The sequence below is a fragment of the Mugil cephalus genome, chromosome 16 (assembly GCF_022458985.1).
Source record: "Mugil cephalus isolate CIBA_MC_2020 chromosome 16, CIBA_Mcephalus_1.1, whole genome shotgun sequence".
Classification (NCBI taxonomy): domain Eukaryota; kingdom Metazoa; phylum Chordata; class Actinopteri; order Mugiliformes; family Mugilidae; genus Mugil; species Mugil cephalus.
Window position 1 is genome coordinate 5,024,072 of NC_061785.1, and position 22,246 is coordinate 5,046,317.

Below are 22,246 nucleotides of genomic sequence, written 5' to 3' on the forward strand. Positions count from 1 at the left end.
ATCTGACATCTAGCGTCTGCTCTGATCTCTGGAAGCATATCTGTAACACTGGCACAGTCCTTGAGTGTGAGGTTTATTTTCAAAGGTTAAAAAAACAAAACAGAAAGATGAAAATTGGATGCAAGCACTGAAAACGAATGAATGTCAGTGTAACAGCCCTGCAGTTTTTAGTGCAGGACTCTTATATTAGAAGAGATTAGTTTTTACTACTGTACCTAATGAACTGGCAAATGATATATATATAAATTAGGTAAATATGCTCAGTATGACAGGAAACACTAAATTAAATCAAACATGGGTTGTTTTGTGGTTCTTAAAAATGCTGCTACATCTTTTATATATAATAAAATTGAATACATTTACTGTCATTGTACGCAGTACAACGAAATTAAGATGCAACTCCCTTGATGCATCAATTTAAAATAAAAGTTAAAAATGGTTCATATACAATTGACCCACAGGACGACACTGGCTAGTTTATTTTCCAACTTTAAAATGTCTCACTGATTATACTTATCATATAATAATATAAGTTGAGCCACAAATCATCAAAACGATCAGATTTGAATGTGAATGATCTGATCTGTTGTTAAAGGGAAGATATTGTAATAAATACTGTAATATCAAAAGCTTTTTTTTAATAAGAATTAGGAATACGGCACATGCAGTGTATACAGTGTATAAGTTTTGTGGCTATATAGTCCATATCTACTCCAGTATTTATTTCTCTATTGAAATGTGGTGGCATTAGTTTAGTCTAAATGTAATAAAATCAGTTAAACTTTATTGGATAGGTCTTCAACTACGTGGTCCGTGGAGGTACTGCAGGTGAGGGCGCAAAATCTTCGGTTGATTAGACATTTTTTATATATTTTTTTTAATTCCCCCAAACTTCTTTAAATACACATTAGCAAAAATCCAACATATTTTAGTATGTTAGTATTCAGCCATGTTTAAAGTTAAAACTGTCAAGATATATTTATATAAAATTGACAGATAAAGAAGATAATTGACAGTTTTGACGTAGCTAAATGTTTTGTTATTAGGGAAACCTGACAGAGTCAGCGTGTAATACGCAGCGTTGTGATTGGCAGGTTAGTGATAGGGGGCGGGGCCTACTGTACACAAGAGGCTTAGATTGAAATATTTGAACTTGTGTATTATTTTAATAGTTTATTACTGAATGCAAAATAATAATAATCCATCAGTTTGGGGTGTTTGGCCTGAAAAACGTTGAAGACCTCTGCTTTAAAATTAATTTATTATTGTTTTTAAATCTTGAATTTCTTGTTGAGTCTGGATATTTACTGTGGTAGCTCTTTTTAATTACATTATATGAAAAGGCTTGCAGATGTCATCAGTTTTAAACATGCAACATGAACTAAAATGAGCAAAACTGTCCAGCATGTTAATGTGCAGACATCAACAGTATGCACAGTTTGCTTTTATGGACGCGTCCTCTTTCTGCATGCGTGACATCCGCTGCGCGTATGTAGGCAGCTCCCTCCCCCACCATCTTGTCCGTATTGATTTATTTAGTTTTATTGACGAGCCGATAAATTCCTCCTTCCTTTGTGTGTCACTTTTTTATTGGTCCCCGTGGGTCCAGGAGCTATTCTGCTGAGGTAGTGACTGCCTCGTTCTGATTGAATCTCAGTGACACACGAGGAATAAGAGACGAGAATAAACTGGGAGCGATACGAGCCATTTAATGCGTTTGTCCGTGTCCTGCTGAAATGCTGCTGTTCAGCACATTTTTTCTTATCTGCGTTCATGCACAAAGCACTCACGCTATTAGCTGGCCGCACAACATATGAAATGCTCTTAAAATACGGGTTAAATAATCTTGAACTGCCTTTTCCCGCCTGCGAGGTTTATTCTCTAATCTCTAAACTGATTATTTTCTGCTTGCTTGTTCTCCTTTCACTTTACATTAGCCCCTATTGATTTGTTACCTTTCCTCCCACTCCTTCGCGCGTCAACAAGTCCAGACACCTTGTGAAACTTTTCTAATTCTGTTACGGTTGATAATGTCAAGTTTAATCCTCTCGTTTTCTGCAGGACACGTTCTGTTTGTTTGCTTTCTCTCCTCCTGCTCTACCTGTCGCCGTCCTCCCTGCACTGATGTTTCAACATTAATCCAAATGCAGCATGGCTTTATTTGCATGAGTGAGTGGCCATTATTTAAAGTGCATACATCTGAAAAGCACACTCAGTTCCCCCCCCTCACTACCCCCACTCACAGTCAGTGTGTGTCTGCTGTGTCAGGCAATTTGATTTCCTCCTTTTAGCCTTGCAATCCTACCTTTTATTTATTTATTATCCTGCCCCGCGCTAAGTGCTGTGGTTGTCTCACTATTCGGGATTCAGGATGAACGTTGCAGGTTCTTTTATTCCTCAACACAAAGAAACAGATGCATCTAAATAAGATATATTTAAAAAAAACCAGAATTTCAGGATTTTAGTTAACAATCATCTTTTCATAACTTCGAAATGATCCTCTGAAACAATAAACCGATCTTAAAACATTTTGACTGAATTTTATCGACTTTTTCCACAGTTGGGACTAGTTGGACCCTTGTATGTTGACAACATTAAAACCACTGACAGGAGAAGTGAATAACATTTAAACCATCTGGCGACAATTCACAATGTCTACTGGGAAACTTTCATTCATGTGGATGTGGATGTAGACATTTAGCACCCACTTAGACAAGACCAGACACCCCCACCTTCAACTTGATGGCAGCAGGATGCAGCCTGACACACATAGGACCCAAAGGCCTCCCACCAACAGCGTTGTGTTGCCAGACACCACAGGACACGCTGTCATGAGTCACAACTGTTCTGGAGGCACAAGGGAGATCTACACAATATTAGGAAGGTGGTCATAATGTTATGCCTGATCGGTGGACGTATGCATTGTTATTTCCCAAATCCCATAAATTAAAGTTTAATTTACGTTTTTTCCGGTAGAGAAGTTTAAATATTGTCTTACAAACGTCCCTGCACCGTCATCGTTAAACTTAAAATGAAGCAGACACAGTTTAACTCGAAGTAGAAGCTTCTGAGTTTAGTTTTATCAAACAAAACCGTCCTTAAAGCCATTACAGCTTTTTTTCTTTTTCTTTTTTGTAAAGTTTTGCCAATTTCACAGCTTCCTTGGTGAAATTAGATCGGTGTAAAACATCAAAATAGATTAGATGCATTAACACCTCCTCCAACCAAAGAAGCACCCGGTGTCCTCAGAGCTGTGAGACGTCGCGTTTGACAGACGTCACTTTAGCTCCCACATGCTAGGATTCACCTCACGAGGCTGCGAGGAAGAAAATGTCTGATTATAGCTTCTCTCTCGTGGGATGTGTGTGACTGACGATGAGTTCTCATCAGCAGCAGCCGGAATATGTGGGTCCAACAGGAGTCACGTATCCGCTGAACTTTCTATAAGCTCATTTTTGTTTATTCTTTTTATGAAAATGGGACAACACTGTAAATATGTATGGGATTGTAGCCAGGTGGCTAATTTGCATCCCTTGTCCCGCTGGCAGCTAAGTGTCCAAGAAGAAAAAGAGAAGAGAGAGAAATATAACAACAACAAACATGATAACATGGACGGTTCTGGCAGTATATAAAAAAGTGAGTTCTATTGCCTGTACATTGATAAAGTGCTAATTCACAGGACTGTTTCAAGACACTCTGGGGGCCCCGGGCAAGAGGCACCTGGGAGGCCCCCCTTAAGGTTTTACAAAACTGTAGTTCTAGTGCATTTTCCTTTAAAAAAAAACTGCTGCTTGTAAGCCTTGGCTTCCATGTCTAAAGACCTACGAGCATCGCTAGCTATTGAACAGTGGTGGGACTGACTTGGGGACTAATAGAGAGACGTGTCATCGTTGCAGCGTTTATGGGGGTTTCATCATTGTCATTGAGGAGCCCCCTTCCAGCTCAGACCCTTAGGCAATTACTTAGTTTGCCTGTCCGCTTGCAGCGTTCCTGATTGTGCATATGAATACAGTTTTTTATTGCAAAATGTCCGGTAAGGTGCAAAAGGCTATTGCTAACTGTCCAAAATAAAGTATCAACTGAACATTATAACAGTTGGATTTAGTGCAGGACTCTTATATTAGAAGAAATCAGTTTTTACTACCGTAACTAATGAACTGGAAAATGATATACAAATTAGATTTCATATATATTCAGTATGACAGGAAACACTAAATTAAATCAAACATGGGTTGTTTTTATGGTTCTCAAAAATGTTGCTACAACCTTTATAGAATAAAATTGCCTTTATTGTCAATGTACAACAAAATTAACATGCAGCTCCCCTGATGCATCAATTTAAAATAATAAAAGCAAAAACTAAGAAATATATAATAAATACTGGTAAAATGAGGACATGGGCTAGTTTATGTTTTAGATTAGAGATTATATTTTGAATGTTGATGATCTGATGTCGAGGGGAAGATGCTGTTGGAAATGTATTTAAACAGTTATGATATATTAATATATACAATATTTCAAATATAATGGATAGTGGTACCAAAACGGATCCATGTGGTGCACCATAATGTGTGCCAATATGGAAGCTTTGGCAGTTTTGTTTATAAAAACAAATTTATTTCCAAAGTGGCAATTGTGCATATAAGTATTGTTTTATTGCAAAATGCTTACGCTGACTGTTGAAAATGAACTGCTTGAGTGAATTTCCAGGTTTCCGTTGGAGCTCGGAGTAAAGGTCGACCGAGCGTAAAGAACAGCCTCTTTTCTTTTTGGTTTGTCAGCCGTTGCCGGACAATAGCGCGGCTCGTGTGTCAGACACGACTTTATTAGGCTTCGTTACAAACACCTGAAACTGACTCTCTGCCTGTCACGCACACTTCAAAGTAACTGTAATCTCCGTCTGCTTAGATTACGCCTGCTTGATTATTAAAAATCCTTCTCCGGAGTGTAATCCTGTCCGCTTTCCTGGCGCAATTAAAAGCATACACGTGTGCCTGAGTGACGGCGGCGAGTGTCCTCTCAGATTGTCGTAACGTGAATCTTTGCTGTGCTGTGAGAGGCAGCGTAGAAACACTAGATTCAAAACACGATCGTCCTGTCGGAGCCTTTTTCGGAGTATTATCTTATCAATAACCGGGGCCTGGATGCTGAGGTGTACAGGTAACACCCTCCAGTAGTTCTGCCAAAGCAGCATCAGCCGACACCGTCACACACACCGTCGGTTCATTTAGAGGCACTCAGACAATTAATCGACCTTTAAAAAACGGTCTTTTGTTGCTTTTAGGTTGAGATTTCCAGACCAGTGGTTCCCAACTGTTTCCAAACCAGAGCCCACTTTAAAGTTTCACATAAATACGGAGGCAATACAATGTTTTTATTCAAGATTGAACATACGCCTTCAGTGTTACAGTAGGAGGAGGAGCTTTCCATCAGCACCACACAGATATCAGACATGACGAGCAAGGGGCTGTCTGCAACAGGCTAATTAACAAGTGATTCACAAGTAACGATATCATATACACTGACCGGCCACTTTATTAGGTACACCTTGCTAGTAAAAGGTTGGACCCTTTTACCCTCAGAACTGCCTTATTTCTTGGTGTCATACTTTCAATAAGGTGTTTATTCAACATTCCTCAGTGGTTTTGGTCCATATTGACATGATAACATCAGTTGCTGCAGATTTGTTGGCTCCACATCTATGATGTGAATCTCCTGTTCCACCACATCCCAAAGGTTCCTCTATTGGATTGAGATCTGGTGACTGTGGAGGCCATTGGAGAACAGTGAACTCATTGTCAAGTTCAAGAAACCAGTTTGAGATGATATGAGCTTTGTGACATGGTGCATTATCCTGCTGGAAGTAGCCGTCAGAAGATGGTCCACTGTGGTCATAAGGGGATGGACATGGTCAGCAACAAATGTGGCATTTAAACCATGCTCAGTTTGTACTAAGACTAAAATATCCCCCACACCATTACACCACCAGCAGCCTGAACCGTTGATACAAGGCAGGATGGATCCATGCTTTCATGTTGTTTACACCAAATTCTGACCCTGTCATGTGAATGTCGCAGCTGAAATAGAGACTTGTCAGACCAGGCAACGTTTTTCTTATCTTCTTTTGCCGTGGATCATATTAAGGTGTCATGGTGTTGGTTTTTGAAATACAGTTTTCGCAGAGCACAACTAAAACCCAGATATCCAATGAAATTATTTGGCAGACAACTTGTAATACCTAGACCAATCACACTCGTCACTTCTGTCCGTTTAGTTTGTGTACGACTGAATGAAAGTCTGCACTAGTCTATCTTAGTTACTGCCTTGTGTTTTTTTTACGTTGCGCCTCCACTTGATCCACTTTAACTTGAAGAGACAGGTGGTTTGTCACAGAGCCATCTGGGAAGAAAGATGTCCTTGGAGACAGTTTGGAAAGGGAAGGACCTTTAAAAAAAATAATGTATACCTGGCTCCCCTCAGACAGATCAATGAGACAAAGTAGGAACATAAGAAGTCAGAGGGAGCCAGGAAAAACCTGACTGGTAGCGAACTTCGGACTAGATCAGTGCCCTCCAACCATTTATTGCACCTTGGGCTGGTTTCAATCAAGATCATTTTTAAAGGACTGGTCATCATGCATATAACAAATCATAAATAATGAGAATGTACTAACGAATACAATTACTCACCCACTGCAGTGTAAAGTTCTTTTAATGCTTTGTCTCTATGTGGTGAAAGTTTTGGAAGCTTCACGGTGTCGTTGGATAGTCAGTCGCCACATGTTACATAGCGTCGGGTTCTCTCCAATAAAATAACTGAATTCAGAGAAATTTTGTCTTATTTCAGTGTGACCCAGTGCCAAAACTCTGAGTCTCTGTGGTTACGACACCTTAAATCTAAGCATGTTTGCTTCTTATACTTTCTGCTGTGAAACTAGAAATTTATGAGTTGAGGAAGTGGTTTTACCTTATGTGAAAAGTGAACAGTTTTCATTAAAATCAACAGAGTTTGGATTTGTTTGAGTTTTCTTGAACACGTCTCATCCTCGTGGCTTCCTCAGAAGTGAAACCTAAATTTTCCAGTTGCCTTTGCTGGCTTTGAATAATTAAATATGCACGTATCACATTCATTCAGAGCGATCAGTTTTTATATGGACAATGTGATTCATGCACGAGAAACCGTTTCTGATTTACTTCAATAATGATTTTATAATCTCAGTCAAATACACCGTTATGTACCTCTGCAGCTACAGTCGGTGTAGTCTTTCCCAGTCGTACAGTAGTCACTGATCTTAGGCCTATTCCTTAAGCCTCCCTAAATAATTTGGTGTTGTTTTATTAATTAATCAATTTATTTTGCAAAAAAGTACCAACAAATTCAATATAAAGTGGACAGAATATAAGTTTAGTTCTATAAATAATTATTTCTTATGACTAAAATATGATCACAAACCTAGTGTCAGGTAGAATGAACCTCTTCAATGCATCCTTATCCAATCCACGCCTCCTGTTCATACAAATCCAGTCCACGTTTTCCCTGCAAACTTGCTTGCACTCTGCATCAGGAACTTGTGTCTACATTTGAAGCGCACAGAGCCAACAAAGATGGATATTAGAAAGCTAAATTTTTAAGAAAGTAAGTCTTCATCAGTGCAGCCAGTAACATTAGATTGGTTCGCTCCAGCCCCGCAGCTAACAGCTAACAATTAATGTAATTAATGTAAGTCTTAAAGTGATTTATTAACTTTGGGGTGACTTCCTTCTATAGCATCAGCTGCAAAACTCGGGATGCACATGACGTAGGAGTAAATACATTTTCAGTCTTTGTGTAACTTTGTGCTCATCCTGTGCGTCTCCTGGGGGGTGAGGGCTAAGGCCTCCCCTGTCCCTAAAACCTAGTGACGCCCCTGGTGTTCATTTAAAGGGGGACCGTGGGATCGGTGGCAGCGAGAGCTCCTCAGACGGTGCCGATTTCATTTTCTGAAATGTGATGTTACTGGATGATGGAGGGTTCGGTGTCTCGCTGTAATCTGTTATCTGGTTTCAGGGAGGCGAGCACTGCTACTACCACGGGAGGGTGCGGGGGCTGCCGGGCTCCTGGGTCGCTTTGTCTACCTGCCACGGCCTGCGGTGAGTTGTCACCTGGTATTTAGATTAACGAGAACAATGGAGATTAAAAAAAACTGCTGTTATTTATTTATATGTTTGTTTTTTTAGGGGGATGTTTTCTGATGGAAACTTCTCATATGTGATTGAACCCGTAGGCAGCGGAGAGGTGAGTTCAATGACGCGTGTTCACTTTTATTTGTAGTTTTTTTTCTTGGCATCAAACCAAAGATCCTGAAAAGCTGACTCATTAAAATGCACTTTCCTCAATTTTCCCCACAACTTCCCGTCCGTCCACGCAGCGTTACTCTATCTTTGAGTTCCTGTATGGACGATATTGAGTTGATACACAATCCACCCCCCACAACCACCATCACCACTAAAATACACACCTCCTGTCCTGTATCTGAAGAGTCTTGTGGCAGATTTACATAGTTTCCAAGAGGCAAATTTTAAATCCTCAGATAGAAATATTCAAATTTTTTAAATTTAAAATAGAGGGAACGTGTTTAGAGTGGAAAAAGCTGAGTTTTTCTTTTTCTTTCCCCCCCATTAAAGCCCACAGTGATCGAAGTATAGCTCAATTACATAGACTGCAGAGATGGATCAATAGCCTCTCAGCTCATCTTCACTTTCTTTCCCTCTCCTCGGCTCTCTATCTCCGATGGGTCATTTTCATAAAGTATTTATCCCCGGCTCAAGTGTACCACCGTGTCCAGTAGTGTTGCTGCCATTATGACAGCCCGGTGATTGATTAATTATGCATCAGAGAGAGCACTTTCCTCCAGCTGATCCGTCTCTGCCTGAGAGGACGGACGCTTTATTAGAGTTGGGGATGACGAGGAGTAATTTCAGGTTGTTGAGCGAGCTTTCAAAAGATGTTTTTCTTTGGTTTGATTTGGATGGTGCTGCTTTTATGGTGTTTTTGTGTTTTTCTCATCTGTATATCTACATTTCATGCTCTTCTGCAGGAGAACAGTTCTGCAATTTGTGAAACTTTAAGATCTGAATGAAAGGCAGCAAAAAAGAAGATTCATTTACAATAAATTACAAAGAATTTAAATTAAACAACAACACAATAAGCAGCAAAATAGTGGTAATAATAAAATAAAATGAAATAAAATAGGTGTCAACCAACACTGACTGTCACTTATCCATTTTAGTTCCCAAGATACAATTGCATCTTAGCGACAAAACAAACGAAAATGAAATGTTTGCAGACCTAATTGTTCTTTGTTCCATATTCCTTTCACAGAAGCACAATGTTGCTAAGTTTAGTCTTGAAGCTTTTTTCAAATCTTTTCTGAATGTTGATTTCTTTCTTTTTTTAGGCATTTTTAAGCATAATTTGCAGAATACTCTAATCTACCAACTCTTGAAATTTCAACAATTTTAAATGAAGGAATAATGGACTTGTTGGATCTCTGTATTGTTATCTTTTTTTTTGCAAAATGAAAATTGACTTGAGTGTAGGTTTTCACAAGCATTTTCCCCAAACTTCGGTCTAGGTGGGTGCTACATGTCTCCACTTCCCCATGAATGAATGAATGGATGCCAGGTCCAAAAGTTTCCCAGCAGAACACTGAATTGTCACAAGATGATCAATGTTGGTCGTAATGTTGTGGCGGATCCGTGCATGTACTTCACATTACCCATTCTAATTCTTGGAAAACTGTTTTTTCTGGATAGTAATTACCTTTCCTTTGGAGTCAGATATCTTAAGGTTTTAAGCTTGAAGTGTGTTTAGCTGATAAAGTAAACCAGACAACATCGCCTTATTTTATTCTTAGTAAACACCTTCATTTATGAAGAAGCTGAACCTGTCACTATAAAGTAAAAGTTATGAAGTAGAGGAGAAGCACCTGAGGAAATGTTGGCGCTTACTTTCCAATGTTTGCATTTAGTTTTGTTTTCTTGTCGTCCTTCAGGAGCAGAACGACCACGTCGTGTATCGGATGCCCAGCGTCGACCTTTTCCCTCCGCTCTGTCCGGGTACGTGTTCATTACCGCGCCGCTCGGTTCCCTCTTTAGTTTATAAATCACAAACTGACGGGAAACGAGCAGATGATACAGATGTTGTGGGTCTGGTTTGATGTGATGCACTTAAAAGTGAAGGAAGACAAACCCTGAGCTATCATTACTTGTTTGGAGACAGAGTGTTCAGCCTTGTCCCTGACTTTGAGATAAATCTGATTTTTTTTGTGTTGTTTCTCTTTCCTCCTCGTCCTGTAACCTCCTCAGGTCGTCCGTCCGTCCTCCTCGTCCTTACTAAATGTCTCATTTGGCAGCAGCTCTCTTTTCCAACTATCACATTTGTCTCTTTTGACTCGTCTACCTCCTGCCGTCTTCTTCTTCTTCCCATTACTCTGTTCCTCCCTCATTGCCTCCTCACCCCTAACTCCCCCCCGTCCCCCCCGTCCCCTTTTCCGCTGGCAGCATGATATCGACCTGCCCTGCAGTTCACCGGACTAAAATACACGGCGCTCCGTATCCTTCCCCAGACTGATGACTTAGCCACTTTTCTCCCTCCGCCCCTCAGGATGCTCGGTGAACAGAACAGAGTCTGACGAGCGGAGGCAGAGGACGAGCGGTGGCGAGGACGAGCTGGAGGACGGGGACGACTTTGAGCCTGAAGAAGTTTTTACAAAAGGCCTGAGACGCTCAAAAAGACAAGTGAGTTTACACACGGCCTGTTACATGAGCCAGTCTGCGAACACTGTCAGTTTGTTCACGCTTTAAGCATCGTGTCGATTAGTTGCCACAGTTACCTTGAAAAAGTAATCAGATTACTCATTATTTATTTAAAAAATAACTTTACTGATTACTTGGAGAATACTGTTCGTATACTATTACTTCGAAAATAACTAAGTTAGATTAAAAGTTACAAAAAAAGCAGCATTTCCTCTACAACATACTGCCAACTTACTTTAACCTCCCGAGACCCTGCGTCCTCATATGGGGACAATAAGTTTTAGGTTTGTGGCAACTTATTCTGCTTCATTTAAAATTTTATGGTGTAAAAACATGACGGCAGATTCATTTTACAGACGATCATGAACCAAAAGTGGACAAGATATAAACCTCATCACATTCTACAGCTGAAACTTGTTTAATTATGTTTTTTAACTTTTCTGTTTTAATGTGACACGCTATAGTAACAAGCTATAACTTCGCTGATTAGGAAGTACTCGATTGAGGACGTTGGGACTTCATTATTTGCAATTCTGCTTTTGCACAGCAACGTTCAGATATAATAATGAACAGTTTTACATTTTGTTACATATTTTGGTAACTTTATTACAGTATTGAGTGAAATAAACCCTGTAACATAATTTTTTTCCAAAAACTACTTCCAGTTCAAAGACGATGCTCAGTTTATATAACTCATAACTCTTAGGTGATAATAATCTGAAATAATGAGAAATATCAGGTCTCAGGAGGTAAAGTTTATTTTTTTCGGGCCCTGTGCACGTTAGCAAATTGGGGAGATGAACCTCCGACCCTTTGGCCTCTTAGCTGCGGCTCTAACCTTTACTCCAGAGGCTGTATTTTCTAGCTCAAACATGTTTGTTTGTGTCTCTGAGTGATATTACATTACTTTTTGTCATCAAGCTGAAAACGTGACTTGTTGCATACGTGACGTCACTCCCTAAGAAACCAAGAAGAAAGCAAAGACATAAAATGGGACAAATACAAATGCACAACTTTAATCTGATTACTAGTTTGGAAATAGTAAAACGTTCTCGTTACTGGATAAAAGTAGTCAGATTAGAGTAACACGCTACCGGCATCACTGATCACATGACAATAACAACATGGCCGCCTCCTAGAAGACAGGTGAGGAGTCCAGTGTGTCGTTGGTTCATCAAGTACCAAAGAAATAGAATCAGTCAGTAACAACTTCCCCAAACATTGTGTGGTAACAGAGAGAGTGAGGCTGCACATTTGTATTTTTATTGTTATTAAATTTTTATTAGCCTTTAATTAACTAGGTCGATCCCACTGAGATGCAATGACCTCTTTTCCAAGGCCTTTTCCAAGACAGCAGCCTAGGAAAGTTGCGAATATTACAGCAACTCGCACAACAACAACACAAATAAGATACATGGAAGATAAAAACAACAGGAGTAAGACTCACATTAAAAAAAGAAGTGCGATATGAAGCTTCTCCAAGGTCTCTCATATGTGTTTTCAAAGATCCTTTAATATTTAGTTTAGTTATAAGACCTGCTACACTATCCCATCTAACAACAAGCTGTGTTGCACTATTAAATGCTACTGATGGTGCCGAGGTGCTGCATGTTTTTATACAGGCTATACATATCTGCAGTCTCACAGCATGTAGCACATGAGCTGTCTGTTCTCAGCTTATGCATTCAGGTCAAGAATATAGATTTCATTACTCTCCGCTGTGTTTTTATTAGAGACGTCGTCAGAGACTAGTCGGTGTCGACTTGACTTCCAAACATGTGCAATCTGAACAGCCCCCAGTGCACACAGCGTCCTTGCCAAGAACATGTCTTGGGCATCGCTGCAAGTGTCAACGAGACGAGATATGCAAACACAATTAATATTTTAAGGGAGATAAGTCTCAGATGATGCCAAATTTCCACACACACACACATCTCAGCTTTCATGTTAATAAACACAGAATCGCAGGATAAGATTAAAGAGGGTGAGAAGTCCTGGAAATCTGCAGGGAGGATTCGTCCACTTTGGTCGAATAAAACACTGGTGATAGATTAGTTTTACTGGTACTTGAAAAGTAAATTTTGGTTACATATAATAAACTGTATATAATAATATATGATTATTTATTTTGGAAGTGTAACAGCTGTTTGTCGAGGATAGTTGTGAGTATTTAATATGTCTTAAAGGAAAAGATAAAAGTTGTTTTTTCGTGTTAGACTCTGGAGGTAACGGTTTATCTTTTCGGATGCAAACTAATATTCAGCTTCATGAATGAATGATTGTTGCCCTCTCAAGGACAAAGACTAGAGTTTCACCATCATCAGCATGTGTGTGTGTATGTGTGTGAGTTATTGTTTCACCTGCTGGGTTTGTTTGTGTGCGTTTGTCCCGCGTGAAGGTTATCTTGACCCCCCTTACGCTCCCTCCCTGCAGGTGCGACGAGGCCAGCGCACCGTCCAGACCGAGACCAAGTACATCGAGCTGATGGTCGTCAACGACTACGACCTGGTAGGTGTGGTGGCGGCGCCGTGGTCGGCTCTCGGGAGAACGGTGACAAACGTAGCGACGCTGAAGTGTTTCTCTTCTCCTTGTGTCAGTTCGTGCAGCTCCGTCGGTCTACGGTTCAGACCAAGATCTTCGCCAAATCGGTGGTGAACATGGCGGATTTGGTGAGAAGATTTTTTCAGTATCACTTCAGTAAATCTCAAAAAAAATATATATATATACACATAAAAACATAGACAGCAGTGACGTCAGTGTATACCCTCTAAACATAAGAACACAACTGGGAAGTGCTACAGTGCTGTGGGGTATTGAAGGCCTTCCAGAAGTACATAAAATGGAAAAGAACCAAAACCATGAATTCTATTTTGTGCAACGTAACCGTTCCTTAGGGCAGTCACCACGTTTGAAAGGCTGAGTGGGTCAGCTGCCGTCTTTCATTCATCCAAACCAACTTCAGGCGTGTTCTCTGATGCATCAGCATCTCTGAAATGCTAAACATCTCATGTTGTCTGGTTTCCTAGTCGCGTTACCAACAGCATTTGAAGGTATTCACGTCCAAATTGGAGAAAAGGTGCAGGAATTACAACCATTTTTTCTCCTGTTTTAACAGGTGTTAAAACTCTTAACTTGAATATGTCTCAATAAACAAGTAAATTAGTTTAAAAAAAAAAAGCTTTTGGAATTGATAAATAAATGCATAATTGCATGATTTAATTTGCTATATTGTTTTCAAGTTGTGTAAAGCACTTTAATTATGAACATTATAATCATTATGAAGATTAAATGTGCACAAAAAACAGTCTAGATGTGTGCAAAACTGAGGTGATACGAGGTTGGAGAGACGTTGATAATGTGCAGGATGCAGAGTCTCAGACATCAAAGCACAGTTAGAGATTTGCATCGTTTATCCCGTGTGTGTACGTGTCTGTGTGTGTGTGTGTGTGTCTGTGTGTGTGTGTGTGTCTGTGCGTGTGTGTGAGAGAGAGATGAAGCCGACTGCACGTGATCACCCTCCAAAAAACATCCAAATCTGAAGTGGAAAGAAAAAAAGATTCACAGCTTATTCTCCTGCTGCAGCATCCGAGCCTTCGAAAACCCTCTGCTGGTTTCCGTGGCAACCAGCTGCTTCCTTCCTTCCTCCCTCCATTCCTTAACTGAAGTAGACACAGATACAACTGTCTGCAACGTCTGTCCAATTTATTTATGTATTATTTTTGTATTTTAGTTTGTAGTTGCATCTTCTGCTCTGCTCAGTCCTCTAAATAAGACGCAGTGTTTATTCGTAAAGTCCTGCTGTCCTACGGCGCCACCTTCTCTCTAAAGAAGAATGATGTGAGGATCATTCACATGTCAGAAAACCAGGCTTAAAATGTGCCCCAGCAAACAGATTTCACATGTACATGTTGTGTTTCATACTAAATTGTATTGTCTGTTCCTCCTAAAATACTTTTTTCCCCCTAAAAGTTTAAAACATTCTGTGTAGGAAGTTGAATTCTTCTGCACTGAAACTCCTTTAAGACCATTTCCAGTGTTGATAACCTCCAGAAATGATTTATATGTTTGAGTTGTTTCCTGCATAATTCCTGCCGAGTATTATTATTATTATTATTATTATTTGTTTGTTTTTGATGTGCACAGATCTACAAGGAGCAGCTCAACACTCGCATCGTCCTGGTAGCCATGGAAACGTGGTCGACTGAAAACAGGATCTCCATCGGCGACGACGCCTTGCTCACCCTGCGCGACTTCATGAAGTACAGGAAGGAGAGCATCAAGGAGCGCTGCGACGCCGTCCACCTCTTCTCGTGGGTTCACTCGTCTTTCATCTCCTCCTCGTCCTCTTTCTTTCTTTTCTTCTTCTCCATCACTTCCTGCTCTTCTTCTTCTCTGCTTTTGTTTTTTTTTACATATTTTGTTTTTGTTCCTCTTCTTCTTCTCTGATGTTCTTTATTTCCTATTTTCTTCTCATCCATGACCTCCTGCTCTTCTTTTTTTATTTGGCATATCCTCCCTCTGCTTCTTTCTTCTCCATCTCTTATTCTTTCATCCTCTTCTTCTTCTTGATATTTCGCACTAGCTCCTTATTCCTCTATTCTCCTCTTATTCTTCTTCTCTGCTTCTTACCTCTTCTTTATTTAGCTTATTTCTTCTCCTAATTTGCTGCCTTTCATCACCACTTCCTGCTCTTCTTTTTTTTCCTCTCGCTATTCTTCTTCTTCTCTGCATTTTTGCTTTTTTCCCCTCTATTCCTCCTTTCCTTTTACTCTTCTTCTTCATCCTTACTTCTTTCATCTACTTCTTATTCTTTATTTGCCACTTTAGTCCATTTCTCCTCCTCTTTTGATCATTTTCTCAATTAACTTGTCTTCCTCCACCACCTCCTGTTCTTCTTCTCTGCTTCTTTCCTCCTTTTTGTTCTTTAGCTGCTACTTTGTTCTCATCCATCACTTCCTGCTCTTCTTCTTCTCTGCTTTTTTTTTTTTTTTTACATATTTTCTTTTTTTTCCTCTTCTTCTTCTCTGCCCTTTTCCTATTTCTGTTCTTTATTTCCTATTTTCTTCTCGTCCATGACCTCCTGCTCTTCTTTTTTTATTCGGCATTTCCTCCATCTGCTTCTTTCTTCTCCACCTCTTATTCTTTCATCCTCTTCTTCTTCTTGACATTTCACACTGGCTCCTTATTCCTCTATTCTCCTGTTATTCTTCTTCTCTGCTTCTTACCTCTTCTTTATTTAGCTTCTTTCTTCTCCTCCTAATGTGCTTCCTTTCGTTACCACTTCCTGCTCTTCTTTTTTTCCTCACGCTATTCTTCTTCTTCTCTGCATTTTTGCTTTTTTCCCCTCTATTCCTCCTTTCCTTTTACTCTTCTTCTTCTCCATCCTTACTTCTTTCATCTACTTCTTATTCTTTATTTGCCACTTTAGTCCATTTCTCCTCCACCACCTCTTGATCTTCTTCTTCTTCTTCTCTGCTTCTTTCCTCTTCTTGTTGTTCTTTAGCTGCTACTTTGTTCTCATCCATCACCTCCTGCTCTTTTCCTTCTTCTTCTTCTTCTTCTTCTTCTTCTTCTTCTTCTTCTTCTTCTTCTTCTTCTCCTCCTATGTGTCCTCCTTCACTTCTGTCCTATTTTCATCTTTCCCCTTCCATCATCTTCTTTCTCTTCCTCCTCCTCCTCCTCTAACCTTCTTCCTGTCTTTCCTCCAGTGGCAGGACGTTCATGAGCAGCCGCAGTGAGGCCGCCTACATCGGGGGAATCTGCTCGTTGACTCGGGGCGGAGGCATCAATGAGGTGAGAATTAGAGACGCAATGTAATTTGAATTATTCAGAACATGCGTTCGTTGCACGGCCGGTTAATTAATCGTCGCCTTCAGTTTGGCAGCGTCGGTCCCATGGCCATCACGCTGTGTCAAAGTCTCGGCCAGAACATCGGCATGCTGAGGAACAAGGAGCGAACGGCTGCAGGTGAGACTGATAAAACCCGACTGCTCCCTCTAGTGGTGAGATCCCAGCACGACGTCTCTTCATAACTAACCACACAGGTGTGTTTTGTGTGTACAGGATCCTGCAGGTGTCCAGATCCATGGCTGGGATGCATCATGGAGGATACGGGGTATGAACTCAATTTATGTAGAAATAAGTCTCAGCTGAAGCAGATGTATTTTCTGTGTAGCGTTTGCATGAAAGCCCCCACCCCATGACCTCCAGAGGACAGAAAATGAAAGAATGAATGAGGTGTCTCTTTAAAAAGTGACGTTTTTTTTTTGGTTCTCTCCCCTTTTTTTAAATCTTTATCTGTGAAATACCTGTGAAGTGACGTGTAAATGCAGCTTTCCGTTTTGTTCTTTTCAGCTACTACCTTCCCAGGAAGTTCTCCCGCTGCAGTATCGATGAGTACCTGCGTTTCCTCCAACAGGGAGGAGGCAGCTGCCTCTTCAACAAACCCACAAAGGTGACTGATGAACGGTTAACGCCAGGGAGGCTCTTCAAGGGCGAGATTAATCACTCGTATGGAGACGGAAATAAAAAGAAAACTCTTTATTTCATAGAGTGCCAGGGGCGTCACTAGGATTTAAGGACAGGGGAGGCTTAGTAACAACAACTGATCAACACAGAGGCTAAGGCTCACAACACAATAGTTGTTTGCTCTCAAATATTTTGAAATTGCACAGATTACATATGCTTAAAAATATCACTTGAATTATGTTAAAAAATACTAAGTGCAAGGTTGCAGAGAAATGTGTACTGGAATTTCAGTGATGTGTGCCGGATTGGATAAGGATACACTGAGGGGGTTCGCTCCATTTTATATTGAATTGTCAGCACTTTTTTTATTTATTTACGCCACATTATTTAGAGGCCCAGTTTAGAGAGGTTTGCAGATAATAAAAGACGTATTGTTGTTTTTTTTCTCAGTTGTTGGACCCTTCAGAGTGTGGCAACGGATACGTGGAGCCGGGAGAGGAGTGTGACTGTGGATCATTAGTGGTGAGCACATCTGGCCTGATCATGTTAGAGATGCTACTGTTAATATCATAAACATCACAGAGCGTCACGTTCTGTAAAACATTTTCCAGTTACGTTGGATTTTACATGTTTCTTTGAGTTTTAATTGTGAAGCAAAACTTCAATGTAAACCTTAGGAGTGCTCTCAGAGCGGAGCCAGCTGCTGTAAGAAGTGTACTCTGACCCACAACGCCATGTGCAGCAACGGGCTCTGCTGCAGGAACTGCAAGGTGAGCTGAGTTTGTTGCATTGGCTAGAGCAAGAAACATACACCGATCGGGCATAACATTATGACCACCTTCCCGCCTCCAAAACAGTTGTGACTCATCAGAGAATCACGAGTCTTATTGTCATTATGAGACTCGTGGCTTAAAAGATGTTCATGTGAATCACACAAACATTTCAGTAAAACACAAATAAAACACCCTTAGAAAAAAAAATATGTACAGACACTGCAAAAACAGCATCACTAGAAAAAGGAAAATGTTCTTATAATCAATCAAATCATCTTGTATTAAGAAAAAAAATCTGCCAATGGGTTAAGCTTTTTTTTTTGCTCGACAAAAGTTATTAAAATAAGCACAAAGTTCTTGTCTCTGAACAAAATCTAAGATGTATTTCTCTCACACAAGATTTTTTTGCTTTCTTGAATTTTTTTTTTTTGCACTGGAGTAAATGTAAGTAAATGTAAATGAAGAAGGAGCTTAGTGATTTTTTTTACTCCGGTGTAAGTCCAGAAAAATCAAACAATGCAAGAAATATTCACAAAAAAAATGAACAGAGAATAAACTGTACAGATGAAATATGTGTGAATTAATAAGCTCAGTGTAAAAATAATAACTATTATTAGACGTGAAATATCTTGAAACATCTTCTGTGTTGCAGTACGAGCTGAGAGGAGTGATGTGCCGCGACGCTGTGAATGACTGCGACATTCCTGAGACCTGCGCAGGAGACTCCAGCCAGGTGAAAGGAGCCCCCCTCAAATCCCTTCACTCATTTATACATCCTGCCTTCAAAACACTTTCAGTTCCAATGCTCTTTCTCTTCTAGTGTCCTCATAACGTCCACAAACTGGACGGCTACATGTGCGACGCCGGACAGGTGAAGTTAAACATTCGTCTCAGCTTCTCTTGTCACGTTCAGTCTCAAAGTGTCTTCATCGTCATGTCCACCTTTTGTTTTTTTTTTTATCTCCACCAGGGTCGTTGTTACGGAGGTCGCTGTAAGACCAGAGATGGCCAGTGCAGGACTCTGTGGGGCTACAGTAGGTTCTCATGAGATAATGTTATTTCTTGATGTTGCACTGCTCTCTGGTGGCTGTGGGTGGTACATCATTCATATTTATCATCATTTAATACCTGTCGTCGCCCTCTGGTGGATTTATCCTGCAGTTAGTAGTCATTTCATTGATTTTCCATTTTTTTCCAGGGAATTATTTGCTCATTTTGAAAAGATTACAGTCAGAATTTCTATTGTTTCTGATATTTTAATGTGGATATTTATCTTCAACTTTATATAAGATATTGTAGACTAGATCATTTATAGAAGCAACTTCATTTACTTCAGTTATGCTATAATGCATTAACCACAACTTTTATATATTAAATTAATCAATTGATTTAATTAAACTGATTATTTACACATCTACAGAAGCATATTGCATTCACCTGAAAAGAAATAAATCAATAAAAAAAAAATTTGGTTTGTTTGTAAAAACTAGATCCAAATAAATACTTGAAATATTCCTCACTATTCCTTTGTTTCATCATCATAAATGACCTATGTTTAAAATAATAATAATAATAATTGGGGTTATCTTTTTTTTATTATTATTAGTTTTATGGACAATGTGCACATACATTAATCAGCATCAAAGACATGAATAGATGTGTGCACCAGATTTAGCAGGAAGCTAATCTCTGAAATAAAAACACAAAACAACATCCAACACAAACCCACAGGACATACAAAGATGCCACACTACACACTAAGGTTTGCACAAAACACACAAACACTATACACAATCCACAAACGCAATCTATAATGAGCTCCTAATAATAAAATAAACAAATAAAAATATATAATTCATTTCTATTATTATTTCATATGTCAGGCTTCTAAGGGTTAATGAAAGGCTTTGGAGACGGATTTAATTCTCACTGAGAGACTTTATTTTCTCCACTCAGACTCAGCCGACAGATTTTGCTACGAAAAGCTCAACTCTGAGGGTACAGAGAAGGGAAACTGTGGCCCGGACTCCGGTGGTCAGGGATGGGTGCAGTGCAACAAACAGTGAGCGAACAGCTGTCATTCACACCCATTTATTTCCATATGAAAAAAAAAAGAGTTTTTAAGCTTTTATCGTTGCATCTCGTTTCCTTTTCCTCCCTCAGAGACGTCCTGTGCGGTTTGCTGCTCTGCACCAACCTGACGGAGAGGCCGAGGTTCGGTGAACTCCAGGGGAAGATCACCAGTCTGACCATCCACCACCAGAACAGATACCTGGACTGTCGGTGAGGCAGCTTTTGTCTGCGTTGGTGTTGAGGTCGAATAGTAATTAAAACAGTGGTCTTCAGTGTTTGTCAGAGCAAGGACCCTCAAACTGATGGAGGGATTAAAGTAGGAACCCTACAGGGGAGCAGAGCAGGGGATTAGAAAAAAAATCCAAAAAAATGGAAAAAATTTACTCTGAAAAACAAACCAAAGAAATATTTTCATATATTAATAAAAAAATATTATATATTAATAAAATTATATATGAATATGAGAAGAGATTTGAAGAAATTCAAAGAATTTGTGGGGGAAAATGTCTAATCAACCAAAGATTTTGTGACCCCTCTGCAGTACCTCTGCGGACCCCCTTGGGGTTGCGGACCCCCTGTTGAAAACCTCTGAATTTATATTACCGGCAAATGCACAAGACACAAAAAAAAGCTCAGTTTGATCTTCCAATTGTCATATTTTTGCTTTGGTAGACACACAAAGACACAGATTTAGAAAGAGAAGAAGGGAGATAATCTGATAATATCTGCAAGGAACTAAGATGAACTATGAATGATTGTACGTGACCGTCTGAGCTGCAGGGGCGGTCACGCGGTGCTGGACGACGGCCTGGACCTGGGCTACGTGGAGGACGGGACGCCGTGCGGACCCAACATGATGTGTCTGGAGCGCCGCTGCCTCCCCGTCACCACCTTCAACCTCAGCATCTGCCCGGGCTCCTCCACCTCACGCATCTGCTCCCACCACGGGGTGAGTCCACGCGACCACATTTTGTGCTTCGTAGAGATTCTTCACGCTTAATGTTTCTCCTTTTTTTTGTGTGTGTGTGTGGCTTTGCAGACTTGCAGCAACGAGGTGAGGTGTATCTGCGATCCGGATTACACGGGGAAGGACTGCAGCGTGTTTGATCCGATCCCCACGCCCACTCCACCGGAGGGCCCTGAGAAGTACAAAGGTGCATTCATGCAACAAAATTCTTTACGTGCTTCTCCTCTGATTCCTGACAGTCACATTTAGCTTAGCTGTTAGCATTTTAGCTGTTTTGCTTTTAGATTTGATGTATTTTCTCCTCACCGGTCGACTCCTTCTCTCCCACAGGTCCCAGTGGCACCAATATTATAATAGGCTCGGTTGCAGGTGCAATTCTGCTGGCAGCCATAGTCCTTGGGGGAACTGGCTGGGGGTTTAAGTAAGCGCTCTGGCATGCCTCCGTCTGTGTGTGCGCCTGCCGTGTGCCTCTGTCGGCTAACGTTCGTGTTGCCTGCGGCTCGTTTCTGAATGCTGCCCCCTGCTTGCTGCCTCTTCCACACTCACCACCACCACCACCACAGAGAACGCGTGGTCTCTTTAGAGGAGGTCAGCACGAATTATTATAACCACGTTTGGACAGGAAGTGTCCATCATGATGGCACGAGAGGACTGATACTTTGGAGGACGAAGTGCAATGATGAATATACACCGATTAGCTGCAACACTGACAGTCCATAGACCCCTTCGTGGCCTACGTCACTGTGACGTCACTACGTTAGCTGGAGGCAAAACAGAGGGAAGCTTGAGGTGAACACTGTCAACTGTGAAAATGTCGTCTTGATGTATTTTTTGGTGCTAAAACCAAAAACAATCAAAAACACTAAGTTGAAGTTTAAGACTGAAATTACGTTAAGTTAATCATTATTCAGGGGATTCTTGCTACATGTTAATGCTAATGCTAACCGCTAGGTAACGCAACATTAGTTGTGTGTTTCAGGGGTGTCCAAGCTGAAGTTGCATTTGCTACATTACCCTCCACAGTGGTTCCACTTACTTCTTGTAATATCTTTGTTGGAGAGGCTTCACTTGATAAAGACAGACCAGACTTCGTCCCCTCTGTGTCCTTTGGTCAAATCGTCCATCCAGTGAGTGAGAGTGTAGGGGTCGGTGAATATAGTCAAATCAGT

At 40.5% G+C, this 22,246-nt stretch overlaps 1 protein-coding gene across 4 annotated transcripts in view; it reads left to right on the forward strand.

Moving 5' to 3' along the window:
* Nucleotides 1-22,246, forward strand: part of adam11 (ADAM metallopeptidase domain 11) — a 33,005-nt gene that overhangs the window by 8,084 nt on the left and 2,675 nt on the right. For 2 of the 4 annotated variants that reach the window (XR_007114512.1, XR_007114513.1), the window contains exons 5-25: nucleotides 8,047-8,129; nucleotides 8,217-8,274; nucleotides 10,034-10,097; nucleotides 10,645-10,778; nucleotides 13,230-13,304; nucleotides 13,394-13,465; nucleotides 14,940-15,106; nucleotides 16,505-16,589; nucleotides 16,673-16,763; nucleotides 16,860-16,911; nucleotides 17,151-17,250; nucleotides 17,715-17,786; nucleotides 17,942-18,034; nucleotides 18,690-18,770; nucleotides 18,858-18,908; nucleotides 19,008-19,071; nucleotides 19,994-20,099; nucleotides 20,201-20,320; nucleotides 20,891-21,059; nucleotides 21,150-21,264; nucleotides 21,408-21,665. Coding sequence is in view for 2 of the 4 variants with exons in the window: in XM_047610037.1 (XP_047465993.1) it covers nucleotides 8,047-8,129; nucleotides 8,217-8,274; nucleotides 10,034-10,097; nucleotides 10,645-10,778; nucleotides 13,230-13,304; nucleotides 13,394-13,465; nucleotides 14,940-15,106; nucleotides 16,505-16,589; nucleotides 16,673-16,763; nucleotides 16,860-16,911; nucleotides 17,151-17,250; nucleotides 17,715-17,786; nucleotides 17,942-18,034; nucleotides 18,690-18,770; nucleotides 18,858-18,908; nucleotides 19,008-19,071; nucleotides 19,994-20,099; nucleotides 20,201-20,320; nucleotides 20,891-21,059; nucleotides 21,150-21,264; nucleotides 21,408-21,498 (1,943 nt within the window). In the remaining 2 variants the exon portion in view is untranslated. The remainder of the gene's footprint in view (nucleotides 1-8,046; nucleotides 8,130-8,216; nucleotides 8,275-10,033; nucleotides 10,098-10,644; nucleotides 10,779-13,229; nucleotides 13,305-13,393; nucleotides 13,466-14,939; nucleotides 15,107-16,504; nucleotides 16,590-16,672; nucleotides 16,764-16,859; nucleotides 16,912-17,150; nucleotides 17,251-17,714; nucleotides 17,787-17,941; nucleotides 18,035-18,689; nucleotides 18,771-18,857; nucleotides 18,909-19,007; nucleotides 19,072-19,993; nucleotides 20,100-20,200; nucleotides 20,321-20,890; nucleotides 21,060-21,149; nucleotides 21,265-21,407; nucleotides 21,666-22,246) is intronic. The other 2 variants (XM_047610037.1, XM_047610038.1) reach the window with 1 other exon arrangement.